At 31.0% G+C, this 19,760-nt stretch overlaps 2 protein-coding genes across 3 annotated transcripts; both read left to right on the forward strand.

The window, feature by feature from the left end:
• Positions 1-2,949: 2,949 nt before the first annotated feature.
• On the forward strand, positions 2,950-14,153 carry LOC132715207 (mucin-like protein). 2 transcript variants are annotated; one of them, XM_060698198.1, is made up of 13 exons: positions 2,950-3,229; positions 3,924-4,122; positions 5,265-5,455; positions 5,937-6,030; positions 6,835-6,916; positions 7,620-7,850; positions 8,349-8,526; positions 9,157-9,459; positions 11,174-11,341; positions 11,770-11,946; positions 12,194-12,397; positions 13,194-13,325; positions 13,700-14,153. In XM_060698198.1, the coding sequence occupies exons 1-13, from the start codon at positions 3,160-3,162 to the stop codon at positions 13,897-13,899; spliced, it is 2,229 nt and encodes a 742-aa protein (XP_060554181.1). In that variant the 5' UTR covers positions 2,950-3,159; the 3' UTR covers positions 13,900-14,153. The 2 variants fall into 2 exon arrangements, with proteins under 2 accessions (XP_060554181.1, XP_060554180.1); XM_060698197.1 differs by having other exon boundaries at positions 3,921-4,122; positions 13,700-14,150.
• A 350-nt stretch (positions 14,154-14,503) lies between these two features.
• LOC132715208 (CUB and zona pellucida-like domain-containing protein 1) lies at positions 14,504-16,954 on the forward strand. The gene is made up of 3 exons (XM_060698199.1): positions 14,504-14,752; positions 15,474-15,868; positions 16,140-16,954. Exons 1-3 carry the CDS (start codon positions 14,519-14,521, stop codon positions 16,330-16,332), a joined length of 822 nt encoding a protein of 273 aa, XP_060554182.1. The 5' UTR covers positions 14,504-14,518; the 3' UTR covers positions 16,333-16,954.
• The last annotated feature ends 2,806 nt before the right edge of the window (positions 16,955-19,760 follow it).

A 19,760-nucleotide genomic window follows, 5' to 3' on the forward strand; every position in this document is an offset into this window, starting at 1 on the left:
GGCCTTAAGGTTCTTTAGTTATTGATCGGAAACCGTTTTTGCTTACAAGGTCAATGTGACCTTGACCTTTGACCCCTTGACCTCAAAATCAATAGGGGTCATCTACTGATCATGACCAATCACCATACCAAGTTTGAAGTTCCTAGGCCTAAGGGTTCTTTAGTTATTGATCGGAAACCGTTTTTGCTTACAAGGTCAATGTGACCTTGACCTTTGACCCCTTGACCCCAAAATCAATAGGGGTCATCTACTGATCATGACCAATCACCATACCAAGTTTGAAATTCCTAAGCCTAAGGGTTCTTAAGTTATTGATTGTAAAGCATTTTTACCTACAAGGTCAATGTGACCTTGCCCATTGACCACTTAACCCCAATATCAATAGGGGTCATCTGCTGGTCATGACCAATCACCATACCAAGTTTGAAGTCCCTTGGCCTAAGGGTTCTTAAGTTATTGATCAGAAACCGTTTTAACCTTAGAGGTCAATGTGACCTTGACCTTTGACCCCTTGACCCCAAAATCAATAGCGGTCATCTACTGATCATTACCAATCACCATATCAAGTTTGAAGTTCCTAGGCCTAAGGGTTCTTTCGTTATTGATCGGAAACCGTTTTTACCTACAAGGTCAATGTGACCTTGACCTTTGACCCCTTAACCCCAAAATCAATAGGGGTCATCTGCTGGTCATAACCAATCACCATACCAAGTTTGAAGTTCCTAGGCCTAAGGGTTCTTTTGTTATTGGTCAGAAACCGTTTTTACCCAAGAGGTCAATGTGACCTTGACCTTTGACCCTTTGACCCCAAAATCAATAGGGGTCATCTACTGGTCATGACCAATCACCATACCAAGTTTGAAGTTCCTAGGCCTTAAGGTTCTTTAGTTATTGATCAGAAACCGTTTTTGCTTACAAGGTCAATGTGACCTTGACCTTTGACCCCTTGACCCCAAAATCAATAGGGGTCATCTACTGATCATGACCAATCACCATACCAAGTTTGAAGTTCCTAGGCCTTAAGGTTCTTTAGTTATTGATCGGAAACCGTTTTTGCTTACAAGGTCAATGTGACCTTGACCTTTGACCCCTTGACCTCAAAATCAATAGGGGTCATCTACTGATCATGACCAATCACCATACCAAGTTTGAAGTTCCTAGGCCTTAAGGTTCTTTAGTTAGTGATCGGAAACCGTTTTTGCTTACAAGGTCAATGTGACCTTGACCTTTGACCCCTTGACCTCAAAATCAATAGGGGTCATCTACTGATCATGACCAATCACCATACCAAGATTGAAGTTCCTAGGCCTTAAGGTTCTTTAGTTATTAATCGGAAACCGTTTTTGCTTACAAGGTCAATGTGACCTTGACCTTTGACCCCTTGACCCCAAAATCAATAGGGTTCATCTACTGGTCATGACCAATCACCATACCAAGTTTGAAGTTCCTAGGCCTAAGGGTTCTTTAGTTATCACTCGGAAACCATTTGGTCTACGGACCGACGGACCGACGGACCGACAAGTGCAAAGCAATATACCCCCTTTTCTTCGAAATGGGGGCATAATTATTATTGTGTTTTTACATTTATTCTAACTTATATATTTTTCCAACACTTCTTGCCATCGCGCAATCGAACAGACCTCTACCTATAACGGAAGCTCTTCTAAAGTATCAATCGAACAGGCTTTTAGTGTTAAAATGACCAATGAAATTTCTGCCTATATTAATTTTATTCCTTTACTGTTAATTTTAGCGGAAGTCAAGGTGAAGTCAGACGGCCTTTGGCCGGAAAATATTAAAAAAACCTGTTAACCCAGTGGATATGTTCTATTCAAAATCCTACAGGCACTGCAAAAAAATGTTATTATTATTCAGTTTGATTTGTTCAAAACCTGTAAAAAGGATAGTGGTGAAAATGCAGACGATGTGATTGTGTTTGTACAAAAAGAACAATGATTAGGAAGCAAAATCTCCCACGCCGCCTCGGACAGTCAGCGGCATTATCTTGATAAATTCTTTCATTGAGTGTTAGGGTTTAAAGTAAATATCATGGTTAGCGACGTTCACAGAAAGCAGTCAGTGATACCATCTAGCGCCAAACATGACCACTGGAAAGATTTTTGTTTACATTGTGCATTGTGTAGGAAACAAAAATATATTCTATTTTCCCTACAGTTGAGTGTGTAATTTTCTTTTCTAACGACTGATCAAAAGATGTAAGCTAAATTTCTTACGGCAATATGTCGCTTATTTTTATTGTGCTACTAAACCTTAATAAACGTTCTGACTAATCAATATACCAACGGAACCTGATAGAAAGAGAAACGGACAATAAAGAACTTACCAGTTAGAGGTCGCTACTAATTTAAACATTGGTTCAACCATTTTAACCGGTTCAAAATTTAGAACAATTATTTGAAAAGTAAAGGGTTTCAGGGCCCCTTCTTGTGAGTGTCCTTATTCCAGTGTTTATCATATTGAATTCATAGGAGCCTTTAATCGTGTTTTCTTATCATGTTGTTTGCCTTGCCTCTATATTTGTTTTTATAATATTTACTGTCAAATCTCTTTAACAATTTCAGAATAGTTATGTTGAAGTACAAATGTCGCAAAATTGTTGAAAACTGGTTGAATACAATCTGTTTCACGGACGTTAACGATTAATAAGTGAGACTAAAACATAGTCAGGTTGAACATTGCTGACTTTTTGCGATAACTACATGTTTTGATAATCAAACAAAACCTGTTTAATCTGGGTATGATTAAGTTGTTAAAACACGTTTTGTTATGATGGTTATATCTATGTTTTATCTTCTTTCTAAAATTTATAAGTGCTTTTTAACCATCGTATCTTTTAGGTTAAGTGTTTTCTTCCACTTGTATATTTTAATCATAGCACTATCTCTTTACATCAAGTTTAAATCGTCATATTTAGAAAGAAAAGAAGAAACGGACGTCATTAGTTACTGTGCGGTCAAATTTTTTTCCTAGTTCAGAAAACTATGTGCTTGTAAAATAATGTAAAACAAAAAAGTGCTAGGATATCAAAGTTAAGAAAACAGTTCTATTGTGACTCTATAAATACGAAATACAGATACGTATAAATATAAGTAACCTTTCTTTAGTAATACGATTTGCAATGTGTGTTTACCCCGGACAATGAATCTACAGTTAATTATACTATCAGCTTTAGTGTTGTGGACATCAAAACATACAGAAGGAACAAAAGGTAAGGCATATTAGAATACATTGATACTGAATTTGCACTAAAGCTGACGCCAGCTGATATATGCAGATTGAGTGAAAACGTTTGCTCACATTTTATCACAGTGGAAAAGGCTTTTTCTTCAATATGTTTGTAAGTTGAAGTTTTGTTAAGACATTTCGTCCCTTTAAATGTTATCTATCCATTAACGTTTTCTGATTCAAGCAATTAATTAAAACTTCATTACTATCACATTATGTTTGTATTAATTATATTATAATTATTATTATTATTATTTTATATAATCAAATAAAACATAATTAATAACTCTTTAAACGTGCCGGGAAATAGTGTACGTCAATATCAAATTTTTAACACAAATTTTTGTCATATTTCGCCGGTCAATCCACCATACCGGTTTTTCTGGATAACTTCAAGTGACCGACTAATAATCTACATGATTTCTGAATCAACGGTGATGGAAAACTGACCATTAGACTCGATGTCCGAAATCAATTGTCACGACGAAATTACGCTTCGCACAAGTAACGGACTAATGACACCGTAATATCCATCCAATGCACTTATTATTGATCGGATACCTCAATTTTGCAGAACATAATGGTGTACGAGTATACGTTAATAATACATAAGTTTGCAAATATAGAAATCCTCAGCTCTAATATCATTTACACAAAGTCCTTATATAATTCAGTAGTTGCCGGAGATGCCCTTTCATGTCAAGTATTTATAGCTGATCGAGAAACGCGAGATCACATAACTTCAGCACGCGTGAGAGCAGAATCATGTCCTTGTATAGAGCAAATTATTGCAATTGACGACACATTCGAAAAGAAGAATAACTGCTACAAACAATGGTTCTTTTCTGATGATGCTAAACAAGTTTGTTGCTACAGGTAATGTTCTTTAATACATTGTTTAAAAATATTTTTTTGCGTACATTAATGCTATGATTTGCTCGTAGGGAAACAATATCTGTATCAATTGAGTATCTGTTGATTCAGACCTATGTTATGCCTTGTTGGTACATATCATCACATTCAATTCATGTTGAAAAAAGAATAAAAATAAAGTTACATTCCGGACCTAGGTTAAGGATAAGTTTTTACATTTCAACAGAGTCTTTCAAATATAATGGTTTGGAAACGTGCTATGTAAACTCTTCTCTTACAATTAAACATGTCTCGGTATAACTAAGTATAGTTCGCTATACGCAAATTATGTAAGTGTTCGAGGAAAGGGCGAACTTTAAATACAAGAGCATATATGAAAATTCTAACGACATGATGTTCTTAAAAAATCTTCAAACTTGTGAATAAAGGATAAAAGTTTTAGAAAATAATGTTCAGAATATTTGCCGATAAACTGCGCCATTTTGTAAATTCTCCAAATTAAATATCAAATATTTGTTAATATAATCGTGAAATATTATAAACATTTTACATGATAATATAACATTTTTTCTCTGTAAAATCAATTTCTATTTAAGCATTGAATAATGCATAAATTAAAAAAAGCGAATGAAACTTCATTCTATTTTCAAATATGAGCAGTAGATTTACAGTACCTTGACACCGGGAACGAAAAACTCCTAATTTCATTGCAAATCTATAAAATTGTTACTTTTAAAGTACTAGTAAACACTGATAATGTAATGTAGCCAGGATAGGTTTTCAGTATTTTGATCGTTGTAACAAAACATTATCTTATAAGTTGATTTTTAAATGGTGATGTACTTTGCCAGGTCATGATCGCATCCTAATTATGTGACTCAACATACTTTTTCGTAAAATTGTTCCAACTCCAGACCGTTCTTTTTGAAAGACCCTATTCTCAGGTATATTGACTGGTAACAAACTATAAATATAAAATTTATATTCCAAGAGGAGAGACATTGCGATTCAAAAAGGTTAACAACCTAAAGGTCTGATCTTGAAAACGATAGCAACTCATGTTTGCAGAAAGAACCTAAAATGTATATTTCGTTATACATGATTTGTGTAGTAAAAAATTATTTCTTCATCAAATATGTTTGCAGCGAAAATGGCCAACTACTAATTGATGGTATAGGGGCAGGATATCTCCTCCTGAAGACAAAAGATGATTACATTGAACAAGCCCATGAACTTTGTTGTGGGAACGGAACAGATGCATTAAGAGAATCTTGTGAATCGTTCTACCAAATTAATTCGCCTGATGATTGTAGCTCTTACGAACCGCCAGTTGTTTGTAAGTATTTTCGTTTTTTTATAGATAAAGAAAACTAGAATAATACGTATTTCTAAAACATAAAAAAGAATTTGTAGGAAAATAACAGTTTATTACAAAGTCTCTCTGTTAATTCGTCGGCAATCGGTATATATGTACTTTTCATAAAACTCTTTTTATCAAAAAGTCAAATGTTATATGAAATATTAATTTTAACTATGAAAAAGGGACATGATGTGCAAGATGATAAGGTGTGCCCATCGTTTTTATATCGTGCCTATTTTTCTTGAAACGAAATGAAGAAGTGTTATTGATTAATTGTCTTGTTTTGTCCTTTGATACATTCTTGATTAGAGAATAATGGGTCAATATCAGAATAGTAATAATAAATTTACATCTTTTCAGAATTTCACCCAAAATTTATCAACCGTGTCAGTGAAAAACTATATTATAACTGTGCTATTTGAGAATGTGATGTATTTACTTATCATTTGATTTTCAGCAATTTCATCAGGAGATCCCGTCATACAAACAATAGATGGAGGAAAATATGATTTTAATGGCCATGGTGAATATGTATTTTTGACGGATGGAAAGTAAGTACTAGTAGTTTAAGCTATTTAAAGATAATTTATAAAAGTTAAAACAAAAATTATTTAAATACACGTTTTAAACATGGTAAGTTATATTAAAATTTGGACAAACACTGATATTTGGCAAGCGTGTATACATACAAAATATCTATGATTGATCTAACATTCAAATCTTATCTTTTATTTGTTTATTATATTTGTCAATTTAACTACATTTGTTGTTAAATTTTATTGTTACTAAAAAGTGTTCAACTAAGCAAAATTTGAATAAACAAAAATTATTGTAGAGATCTAAATACTTCCAGTCTTATATTTACTACCATTTACCTAAATGTACTTTGTTTTTCCTCTGTTAATTGGATTTTATGAAATAACATTTTATATGCCAGACTGCGTTCTGATAAAATTCTAATTTTAGCTGAAAACAAACTAAAATATTTTCATTCAAAATAGAAGATAGATGCAAAGATAATTCATTCGATCGGCATTCAAATAAGTATAAACATATATTGTAATATAATCAGTATCATATTGATTCGTAGCCAGTCTTTTTTTGACATCTTCGGGTAATTTTAATTAACATTGGTGCGTGAAAAATATCAAAATCAGATTAAAACATAATGATTTTAAATATACTTTAAGCTTAAAATATAATCATCTGCCTTTATTCCTACAGTTTGATAAAATATGAAACACAAGATCAACAAAGAAAATTGTGATGTTTATGAAAGTGAATTTGAAAATAAGAGTATGGAATTATAAGCGCCAAATTTATTTTCTAGCATTGTTTTTCAATTCACATTTTAGTAATTTTGAAATACAAGCTAGAACAGATTATGTTGTGCCAGGAAACGTTGATTCAACATATTTTTCTGCTTTTGCCATACTAGTAAGTATAACCCTTTCTTACACATACTTTTTTTTTCAATTTATCACTTAAATCACGATTCAGGAGTGTAAAAGACCAATGCAATAACAATGCTATTGTAATGATGACATCATTGGCGGTATATGCAAAAATATTGTTAAAGTTCGCTAATATTAGCGTTACATTAAAAGTGTGTCAACGGGAAATGACTCTTTTTAACAGTAAACCGTTCTTATTTTAGATAAATGATAAGTAGAAAATTATATTCGAGTAGATTGAATACTACATTTAATGAACTCGAGCCAAAGGCTCGCATTATATGATTCCCTTCAATTCATTCTATAAATTCAGTGTTAAATCTATACTCATTCAATATCATTTATTTACGATATTATTTCAAGTATTATTATTATTATTATTTATTATTATTATTATTATTTCAAAATAAGGTCCAGATAAGTCAAATCAAATTGCAGATTTTTGCAATTCCCCTCTTATGAGTTGTCTTTTGTTTAATGTAAATGTGTCTACGTTGCAAACAAGTTTTGTCAAAATATAATTTTTCGAACTTTATTTGTGTTTTCTTTTTCAATTGACATTAAACACCTTTTTGTCACTCGGTTATGCATATCTATAAAAGAACACTTACATAGGCATGTCTGTTTAATTTGCGATACTAAATTTTGACAGAAATATTCATAAATAGTGTACATGTATGTTCCAGGATAAAACGTCACATGAGCAAATAGAGCTTCGTTATGATCGGGAAGCAGATGATATCAGATTGTTTAGGAATGGTAAATATAACAGCAAATGTAGCGCATCACCAATGTTAGGACATGGAAGACCTTACCCTTGTGAAGGCCAAGGCCAACACACACATACTTGTTTTGTGCTAGCTGGTGGTGGTAAAATAATTATGCTTAACTGTGGTTTCAAATCTTATATCAAACAGGTATTCGTATGAAATTACTGTTTCAATTTTTTTTTCAAAACAAATATTGTTTTGTTTTTTTTGTAAAAACTTGCATTAAAATAAAAGTCGAAGGTATTGATAGATTACAAGATATGCATATTGACAGCTTAATGTGAGTACAACTAAGAAACACAATATGTATGTTATATAAATAATATAATAATTTTGTTGAATTTCTTAAATTAAACTGATATGCCATGCTATGTGTGATTGAGTTAAAAATTAGTTGTTGGGTTGTTAAAGTGACCGCCTGCCAGTATAGAGATCGGTTGACCCTTCTTAGAGCATGCTTCCTCAAGTGACACATATGCTAGCTAGTTTCAATAAATGAATAGTTGTGTTTTTCTTCCACAATTGGTTAACTTAATACATTTTCAATATTACTTATCAAACTTACACGTTCTTGTATTGAATTGAAATTCAAAACAAGCCTTTTTTTTAAACGTGCGTTCCATTTTTTCTGTATTTCAACAATAGCTTGTGTTTGGGACTGACAATTTCCTGAGTGTACAGATCATCAGAGACACTAGGGCAAATATAACAAACATTACAGGCCTAGCAGGACATCGGGAAGATGGTTTCTACATTATGAGAAACAAGACAAAAGTTTCTGAAAATGCTTCTGCATTATCATTGTTTCAATTTGGCGAATCATGTATGTTGTTTTCGATTATTCTGATTTATAAAGATTCTGGCGAGCGTTTCACTAACATTCCGTAAGTTTTGCGTATCTTGTAAATTTGGACTTACGGAAAACGTAAATATACGTTAGTTGCAGTTCACTAAAAAGAACGTGCAATTATATATAGTATATCATATATTTATCTAAAAATGTTATAAACACTTTACACCAGAGCAGTTATATTAATATCTATATTTTAAGTAAATAATAATCAACTGAATGTTTGTTGTTAAATGAGCATGTTTATATTTCACTATAAAGACACCAATTGTATTCTCGGACACCAATTGTATTCTTTATGTGATTAGTATGTGTCCATAGTTATACTACGTGTCAGAATGATGATCAATTATCATGAAAATCACCAGGCATTGTGATGTGAGAAGATAATCAATTGTCGACATTCGTATTTTATAACATACAACAGTATCGTAGTCATACAATGAACATTGATCTAACGTTTTCTGTTATGGGTATTGTGAATACGAGGTTTTCAATAATTCTACATTTGAATGTGATTTGGCGTACAGAAAGGAATTAACAAAAGTTCAGTTTGATGAAACCACATACTTTTCATGTTTCATTTTGTTTATTTATTGCTAGGGTCATTACAGAATGAGTCGGAGAGTGTTTTCATGTATAATGAGACTGGCGAAAATTTTACAATTTACAACACACATCATACACGACCAGAGTTCCTTGAAGACAAACTTGGCAACCTGACCGCATTGTTCAAAACCTTTACTACAGAAAATATTACACTTTTCAACAAAACTTGTAGAAATTATTGGAACAAGGAACCAAATAATCAGTGCCTTCTTACTATTGCACGAACAGGGGATTATAACCAAGGATTAGATGTAATGCGACAGGAAAATGCAAAACGTCATATATGGGAAATAAATCGTAATATATTTGTTATCACTTTTCTTAACATCGAAAGCCTTACTTGACATACTGATGTATAATTATATATTTAGATTGAAATTACTTTAACTTAAGACATACTATAGTATATAATTGTATTTCCTCTGCATTTTGGTAGCATTGCATCAACACTTTATACCAATTGTCAGCATTCGAGTACATTTGAAAATTAAATTGAGTTAATAAACTAATTAATCTAAAAAAGAACAAAAATAATCAGTTTTAAAAATAACGTTACTTTGTATCTGATCAGAAAATGTTGAATTGTCAGTTATTTTACAGGTAATTTACAATCTTAAAAGAGTATAAAGCTGTCTCATGCAAAGATTATTACGCTGACTTTTTAAAAAAGAGAATACTTCCTACAATGCTTATATTAAAAATATAGTAGTATATTGGCCTAAGAGTGAATAACGTGTGTAATAAATCCTTGCGAAATTAGAAATTATTGGAACATGCAACACAATAAACAGTGCCTTCTTACTATTGCAATGACAGGGGGTTATAGACTGATTAGATGTAATGGTAAAGACAAATGGAACATATTATAAATGGGAAATTCTCCGTAATATTTTTTTTTTTATTTTCAAATAATACAAATCCTTTTAACATAGTCTTAATTTACCATACGTAATGATAACTTTTAATTGAAAATATATTTTTTTTTTAAATGAATTTCTTTTTCTTATTTCTGAAGAATGAGACGCCAGAAATGTGTCATAGAATTTTCATGCGCACCAAAACCTATAAATATTTTACCAAATAAAATATAAAAATGAGTGTTTTAAAGTTTATAATAAGGAAATATATGTTGTACAGTCGGGTAACGTTATTTGTAATGAATGTTATTGAAACGTTTTTGTATAAATTATATAATGTTCTTTGTTTCGTCTTTCATGACTCCGTTTCGGCTGAACTACAACGCGCCTTTATCGAGTAATTTATTATTCTTTATTCTTATCAGACAGGCGAAATAGTGCTCAACATTACAAATGAATAACGTATCTGTTTTGACTTTGTAGTCATGTATAACAACAAATACATGACTCAAAAGAGGATATTAAATGAGTGTAGATTGAACACTAAATATATTGAACGAGTAAATAAAATCATATAATGCGTACCTCACGTGAGTATAATATTGTATGCAACAATTCAATAAATCAAGTATTGAATCTACACGAATATAATATTGTATTTATCACATCCCTAAACTGACAACGGTTTATAGCTTAGCGTCATTTTTCATAGAGGTGTATAAATGTAACGCTAACATATGCGTGCTTTTACGCTATGATTGTATATAACGCAAAGTTTTATTACACTATAGTTATATCGTTTTTATTGAATAAGTTTGTTACATTCTTGTGATAAAATTTTATATCGGAGTTGCTTCGACTTTTTTCTGCGGGTTGATTGAAGTACAACACAATAAACTCAAGTGTAACTATCGAGCTTTATATAACACTGAAATATTTTGTATTAAAATGTCGAGTCAGTCAATTCAGAAACCTGGACATTTAGTATCTTTAAGTTTCGTTTACATTAAATACATTTCCCCCAGATATGATGATGAAACACATGAAATAATGCATTATTTACCTATGCATAATTCTTTATTATCTAGCTTTTTTGAAAGACGTCCATTGATTTATTTATATAATTAACCTGCTTTCTTTTTTGTTTCTTTCAGATAATAAAGCCCCAATTGTATCATCAAACTTTCCAGACATAATCACTGTCAATATTCACTCAACATGGACCATTAATCTTACTGATTATGTTACCGATGATAATACACCCCCTGAAAATCTCGTGTTCGAAGTTACCACAAATTTATCACGGAAAGAATATACAATAAGTAATTAATATTTATATTCAGAATAAACTTTATTCATTAAAATAAAAATAGATTTAAATCAGAGTGATTTTTGGTTGCTTTTTACAAAACTAATAACAACAGTAAAAACACCCCAAACAATTAACCAAAACAATAAGTGTGTTTTACTTCACAATTTTGATATGTAACGGGAATAATATTAAAACATGTCAAATATACATAAAGGCTAAGTGCACCACAACCTTAGTAGCTTTAAATAAAACATCTGACAACTACTTCAGAGCCTTAAATTTTTGGCGATCTGTTTTCAGTGGTTTAGAGGGTTGTTACATGCGCTTGCCAGCAGGAGGTCGCTTGTTCGAATCCGAGCCACGGTGTTTTTAGAGACGAGAAAATATTGATTTACCTGCTTTTTATACTATATCACTATTGTATACTTGGTTTTTCAGACAATGGAATTTTTACATGGAACGTTGGCACTGGTTTACGAGAATTATACACAGGCATAAAATTCACCGTATACGACACATTAAATGCTAGCTGTGTTTTCAGTTTTTCAATCAACTACTGTGGATGTAGTGAAGTTTCGTTTTGTTCATTTAATGGTGCTACTGACTATCCTTCAGGTAATCATGCTCATTTGTTTGCTTCTTTACTTTGTTTATACTTTTCATTTCCCAAAAAACTAAAATAAATGAATAAAAAATGAATAAAAATAAAAAAAAGAGAGAATTGGAAATAGTACCATTTACTTGAAGTTCGAAGTAAAACGTTATTGCTACATGAATTAAACTATTAAATTCCTAACAATTTCATCCAGATATTGCATACACTAGCTACACGAATAAAACTATTAGTTGACGTTTTATTCAGATACTGTGGTTAAAGCATCATGTTTTTGTCCAGCCTACACTAGCGGATTGTATTGCGAAGATATCATAGATCTTTGTCCTAACTTTAACTGCTACAATGATATTTGTAATGTGATTGTTTACAAATCAAATCCTTCGTGGCCATGCGGTCCTTGTCCGAAGGGAAGGGAACATTGGATGCCTGGATATAATCAGATATGCACAGGTATTTTCATAATATATATTCAAAAATATTGGAAACAGCATGCGCATTGTTAAGAGACTGCTTTATTTATGCCCATATGATATTGATTATGAAGTTGTTACAAATACCAATATGTAAATGAAATAAAAGGTAAAGGTAAAGGTCTTGTTTATTATAGTGTCACCCCTACTGAAAGGGCCAGCCATTTTGACTTATGAGACACCTTTTGGTTGCATACCATGTACCTCCCAATTCCTACCACTATGCCAGGCGCCAGGCGGATAGAAATCGGTAACCATTCTTTTTAACTACCTCGCGGCTCACGAAGCGGCCATTTCGGAACGAGTCCCACGAGAAACATTCATCCTTCAATTAACGCTCCCCGTGGGGCTCGAACCTTCGACCTCCCGATCCGAAGGCGGACGCCTTAACCACTAGGCCAACGGTACCGGTGTACATATGAAATATGTAGACATACTTGTGTCAGGATAACATTTCAAATGCTCACAAATATATTACTTACTAACATGAACAAGATTGGAAATGAAAGATCTATTGTTTTAAATGCTTCAGGTTATTACTTATTTCGTTTCATTAAAAGATATATATTTGTGAGTGCCTTGCCGTACCATAAAACATTCATCTCGTATGTTTCTGAATAATGTTTTAAATTTAAATGATCTTTTAAACGTTAGCTTTATTCAATAATGCAGAAAGAAAATAAACACAAAGTTATCTAAGAATTATCAAATCTAATTCTATTAACACATTCTAATACATGTATATTTCCCACAAATTACGAAACTAATTCTTATAGATATTGACGAATGCAGTGTTGATTATTCTGGAGCTGACAAGTGTGAGCAGAATTGTACAAATTCCGATGGATCGTTTATGTGTAGCTGTTTCAATGGATATGAATTAAATACAAATGGCCATTCATGTGATGGTAATAAAAGCAAAAGATTTATTGATAAACAAATATGTTATCAATATATTTTGTAACTTTAACTTTACATTATATCGAACATTGTCAGATTTTTATACAGATTCTGATTAAATCAATCCCTTCCTTAAATGAAATAGTCTGCCAGATAGCTTCATATAAGGTGAGGGAAACAGCTTAAAATTGAGTAATTGTTGTGTCTATTAAATAATGCGATAATTTTATGTCCCTTTGGTTGTTGTAAATTTTTGCCAATTACTTCTTCAAAATTAGTATATAAATGTAAATTTAGATAATCGCTATGACTTTTGTTATTATAAAATAAATATTCAAGGGTATTTATGAGATGTCAATACAGTAATTTCAATATATTTTAGATATTGATGAATGCAGTAGGGGCATTCAAGTGTGTGGGAGAACAGAAATCTGTGTGAATACTTTGGGAAATTCGTCATGCTTATGCGCTCCTGGGTTCCAAAGACTTAGTGATAAAACTGGCACCTGTGTAAAGATTGGTACATTTTTTATTATTTCTAAGCTATCAATATGGCCATCAAAAACATACATTGTTGTTTGAGATCAGTCATAATAAAATAAACAGACCCCCACAAAAAATTGAAAGAAAAGACATGAAACAGTCAGAATGATTTATAGTTTTTATATAATATTGCGTCCACTTTTGTTTGTTTTATAGTAGTACGTAACCAACCATGCATTTTATAACTACTGCTGAATGCATATTATCTTTAAATGTCAATATGAATCTGAAAAAAAAACTGTAATGAAAAGTCAAGAAGGACATATTTTTAAATCATTGCTTCTGTATGTTTTGTTTTTAAATATACATGTATGTTTTCCTTGATGAGGTGTAAATAAAAATAATACTACTTTTAATGAAATTGAAGAATATATATATAACGATTTTTTTCTACTAAAGAAAAGTAGGGACATTGTTTCTGCATTCGCATTCATTTTAACGAACTCACGATTTAAATTGTACGAATTCTTATTTCATTACGTATAGCTTGTATTTTGAATTCCCTCAGGAAGTGTAAACCTTAAATCATTTAAAAAGTTGAAATTATTAAAACATAAATGTGTGGGTTTGAAATAATAGATTCTGTATTACAATCATGAATGATTTAAGTTGAAATCATAAAATCGTGACCTTGAAATTAGTGAAATGTGCAGTCGGTATGTGTAGTTACTTCATTCAAAATGTCGTTACAGGATCTGTTGAAGACGCTGTTCATGTTACATGTTCCGATTCACAATGGGATATTGAAGTCGATATGAACATACTACAAGCGCAGTATCCAGCCATAAAACCCGTTGACATATTCTTGGGTGAATCTAAATGTCTTGGAAAGCTGGAAGGGTCTCTACTGAAGTTCCAGTATGACCTAAACAGCTGTAAAACTGCAGATATGGTACAAAATTTATTTCATGGTGTACTTTATCTTGAATAACATGTATACGATGTATTTGTTTATATTTCAACTGAAAACACTTACATTTACTTAATACAATGTACATTTATTATTTTACATTATTCAAACATGCAATGCTGGCGGAAGAGAATAAGAACATTTAGACAATAATCGTATTCTTGTTGCCTCTTTTGATAGAGATTAAGAAAAAGTATAATATGTTATTTGACAAACATTGATTAGAATCATAACACATTATAAAGTGTAAAACAGCTGCAATATTAAACATGTTCTGCCATTATTGTGTGCATTTGTAGCGCATCTTATCTGAAATTAACAAACATAATTATCTTCATATATTTCGGAACATAATTAGATATAAATTTTATAAGAATACATAAACATATTTAAGTTATTACAAATAAGCTAATTTGGTTTTATACCAGGCCAAATGTGAACGATATCTCGATCAAAATCATCATTGTTATATTGAACTAGAGTTTTGATTTTATATTTAATTGTTACTTAATTGTTCTTTCCCTACATATAATAAATAGTGGTTACACAAACATTATCAGCTATTTTTTCCAACTAGTCTTTTCAAAGTTTTTCGCTAGTTTTGAACATTACTATGTTTTACGAGGGAAATACGTATATAGATATGCTACATTTCCTGTATAAGTAGACTCGATGTGTAATCAGTATTTTACTTTACTTTCAGACTTCAAGTATAACGCATATTTACAGCAACAAATTACTTTACGTGATGTTTGATCCTGTGATACCATTCCTCATTAGACGTCACATTTGGACGTTCATTGTGGAGTGTGACGTAATCAGAGGTGGAACAGGGACGTCACATTTGCATCACGGCATTGAGACACACCATTCAACTTATGTGAAGCATTACAATGTCACCGTGCAGCTTTATAGTGACAGGGGTTTTCATAACCCCATTATTCAAGAGGCAAGTGACATACATGTTGGTGATGACGTGTATGTGAAGGTTTCTACAAATATCCCCGATTGGAATACAAAGATGCGACTTCACACATGCTTCACAAAACCAAACGCCAATGCAACAAACGATAAAGATATCATACTAATAAGCAATGGGTAACTGCTATATTTGTATTTTAATGCTTCTACATAACTTGTAATGATTTTCTACTCATTTGTCTACTTTTTTTGAAAGTTTCAACGAGAATATATACAAGCTATTCTTTTTCAAGAATGATATGTGACTTTACATAATATGTACACCTGTCATCATTTTCTATTCATTTGTCTATTTTTTCCAAGTTTTCACGAGAGTAACAGAAGATTAAAGGCGTTCTAAGCAGATTATTGTATGCATATTTTCAATGTTTTTATTTTATCGTTACAGTTGTGAGGTCGACAGTAGTACACACATTATTTCTCAGTCAACGCATGAAACAAGTTTTGTCTTCACGGACTTTGAGTATCTAACAAATGACGAAGGCTTAGACATTTTCTGTAACGCAACATTCTGTGACGCAAGGGATTACTCGCCTGAATGTTCACAAGCATGCTTTCGTGGTCCTGTAATTATCGGATAAACAGCTTAATGCATATTCTGTTGTTGAATTTGTTGTAGCACTATAATTTCGTTTAAAGTGACTCCACTGAGGGGTTTTGGCTTAACAGTACTTGAAAGATAAATGTCTAAAATTACATCTCATTCGGTCATTCCATTTTTCCAGAATAATAAGTTTAGTTGTAAAATATATCCAATACGAGTCGCAACGCTTTTCACTCAAATCGGTCTAAGAATGGCAAAATAGTAACATAATTTTCAATTAAATTTTGTTGTATACAACTTTATTACATTTTGCATTATCTTTCTGTTGTAAGTAGCCCTGGTGATCTGTGTTAGCAATTCAGATTTTATGTTTTTTAGGTCTTTGAGTTCCTTTATACATTTGATCATAATTCATATTAATTATATATTCAATCATAATCCATATTAGTTTTGTTAAGGCTTTGGTGGTTCTTTTATTATCTAATAACTATTTTATTATCTAATAACTATTTTAAATAAAATCCAAATAAGGTTTGTTTAAATTGTTTATGAGTTTGTGGTCCAACATTTATCTGTTTTATATATTAATTATAACCCATATATGCTTTGTTCATGCTTTCATGAACCAGCATGGTCTATTAAAAATACTTATAATGATCCATATAAGCTTTGTTTATGCTTCCGTTTTCCAAATATTATCTAATAAATATACTAATTATAATCCATATAAGCATTTTTATAATTTCGTGGTCCAACACATCTGATAATTAAATAAATTAAAATCCATATAAACTGTTTTAATGTTTTAATGGTCAAACAATTATCTAATTAATTTATTCATTATAAACCATAAAGGCTTTGTTTATGCTTTCATAGTCCAATAAAATAGAGAAAGTAAGAATCCCCAAAGAAAGCCCAACACGGCAAACTTGAAAATGTTGCAGGCTCGGTTTGATTGAGCCTGTTCATGGACGGTACTGTCAAGTGCAAACTACCGTCCACGCCCCCTAGCACCGGATCTTATCTGATAAATATTTTATTATAACCGTATTAGCTGTATTTATGCTTTCACGGTCCAGGATTTGTCTATTAAATATACAAATTATGATCCATATTAGCTTTGTTTATGCTTTCGTGGACCAAATATTATCTTATAAATATACTAATTATAAATTATGATTTCGTTCAGTTATCTGGTGATTATATAAATTAGAATCTATATAAACATTGCTTATGCTTTCGTGGTCCAACAATTATTTGATTACTATATTAATTATAATCCAGATAAGCTTTTTTATGCTTCCGTGGTCCAACAATTATCAAATATATATTTTAATCATTATCAATATTTGCTTTGTTATATCTTTCTTTGTCCATCAATTATCTGATAATTATAAAAATTATAATCCATATTAGCTTTGTTTATGCTTTCGTGATCCAAAGAATTATCAAATAAATATTTTGATCATAATCCATATTAGCTTCATCGCGGCTTTTCGTGATCAAGCAGTTATGTTATAAATATTTTATTTATAATTGATATTAGTTTTGTTGAGGCATCCATCATTGCGGCGAGAAAAAAAAGCGTAGAATATCTTAAGATCAAAGGTTTAAGATAATCGGAGAGCTTTGACTTAGAAATGGTAAATTGTAGTCATCGAAATAACTCAAGGTTATATAGACTTATAAAATTAAATATCGGAAAAAAAATCGTTCTTGCTTTTTACTTCGACACATCGACAAAAATCAAAACGACGTATCAATGTTAGATACAAATAAAGTCTACAGTAGTTTCATCAGAATATTTAAAGGTATATTTTATAAAGGATTATCTCCCTTCGTTTGTTATATGTTTTGTTTTAATTTAATTTGTTTTCCGGAACTTTAAAACAAATATTAATTAAAAAAAAAAATAAAAAAAAATAAACAATCATATCTCAGATCGTCATGATTGTCAGAATAAACAATGGTTACATAAGAAAAACAAAAAGAATAATACGTTAAGTTTAAAGGTAATCTAAGGCATGATATTTATTTTTTGTAGTATGTTTCAATATGTTTTCATTTATCAAAAAAGAATCGTTTTTACGTTGATTGTGAAAAATAGGAAGAAATTGATGGCAATAATTTGATGATGATAATTTATAAGTCAGTTGCACAGAGAAACAATTTAACAGTATGTATTCAAAATCTGAATATATTTATTATAACCGTCCATCTATTTCATTGGTCATAAGTTATGTAAGGAGGGAATGTAATTGATTTACAAATGCTAGTGTGATTATGTGTACAACTTCTTATTTGATTTTTTTTTTCAGTCATAAAATTACTTTCTGAATTCGTTTACTTCTGCGGTCACGTTCAATTTTCGTTACATTTAAATTAATCAGAGAATATCAAATATGTTTTCCGAATGATATAACAATGATTGTTGTTTTGGACTAGCACGTTTTATGTCACCTTATTGTATGTGTATAATTTAAATATTCTGAAGAAAAACAAAGAAAACACAACAACAACAACAAACAAACAAAAAAGCTAAGTGATTAAACCTAAGAAAAGCGTTTTGATTTATTGAACTTATTATATTTGTGTATAAATTCAAACACTTGTCTAAAGTTAACTAGCGTAATTTGAGTTACTTCCCTTTCTATAGTTTAAGCACCTAAAGGAACTAACAATATAACATACGCTGCTGTCTTATCACGAATTTATCCTTATTGACAACCCAAATATCTTTGTATATTGTATTAAAGATAGTACACAGTAGCTCCTTTATATCGTTATCTTAATATTTACATAACAATCAATCTATAAAGAAAAGATGGTCCTTAAATTTGAAAAGGTATTAACGGATTTCAGAGGTTTAGAGGTTATCCTAACTTGCCGTACCTCCTGCTGAGTTATTATCTCTTCAATGACACATTTTTGTGGACTCGCCTTTTCTATATCTGTTATCGATACACATTAAAATACCAAACTCATTCTTCGCGTTCCAAATTAAACACAGATTGTTTGGACAAAATGATTATAAAAGATAAACAGCCAAACAAGGAGATATAAGTGGATTATGATGTATAAGATATTTACGTTAAATTAAAGTTGAGGTGATGCTATAATAAAAAGTGTGAAGACATAATTGTTTGCTTTTATAAAAGCAAAACTAGAGTAACACAAACAACAATAAATACGTTAGATAATAATTGTGCTGTATATCTGATATAATAAATATCTAAATAAATAAAAAACTAATAATTAGATAAATAAATATTATAACGTTAACAATTGTATATCTGTAATAATAATAAAATAATTATAATAATAATAACAATAATGATAATAACAATAATGATAATGATAATAATTGAAGGCCGGCATGGAAAACAACATCACGGCGTTGATAAAACATATTGTAGTATTTATTAGTCATGAAGTTGAATGTTTTCACCGCTGTTCACTATTTTT

This window comes from Ruditapes philippinarum, unplaced genomic scaffold (genome assembly GCF_026571515.1).
Source record: "Ruditapes philippinarum isolate M1 unplaced genomic scaffold, ASM2657151v2 ctg2732_1_1_1_1, whole genome shotgun sequence".
Lineage (NCBI taxonomy): Eukaryota > Metazoa > Mollusca > Bivalvia > Venerida > Veneridae > Ruditapes > Ruditapes philippinarum.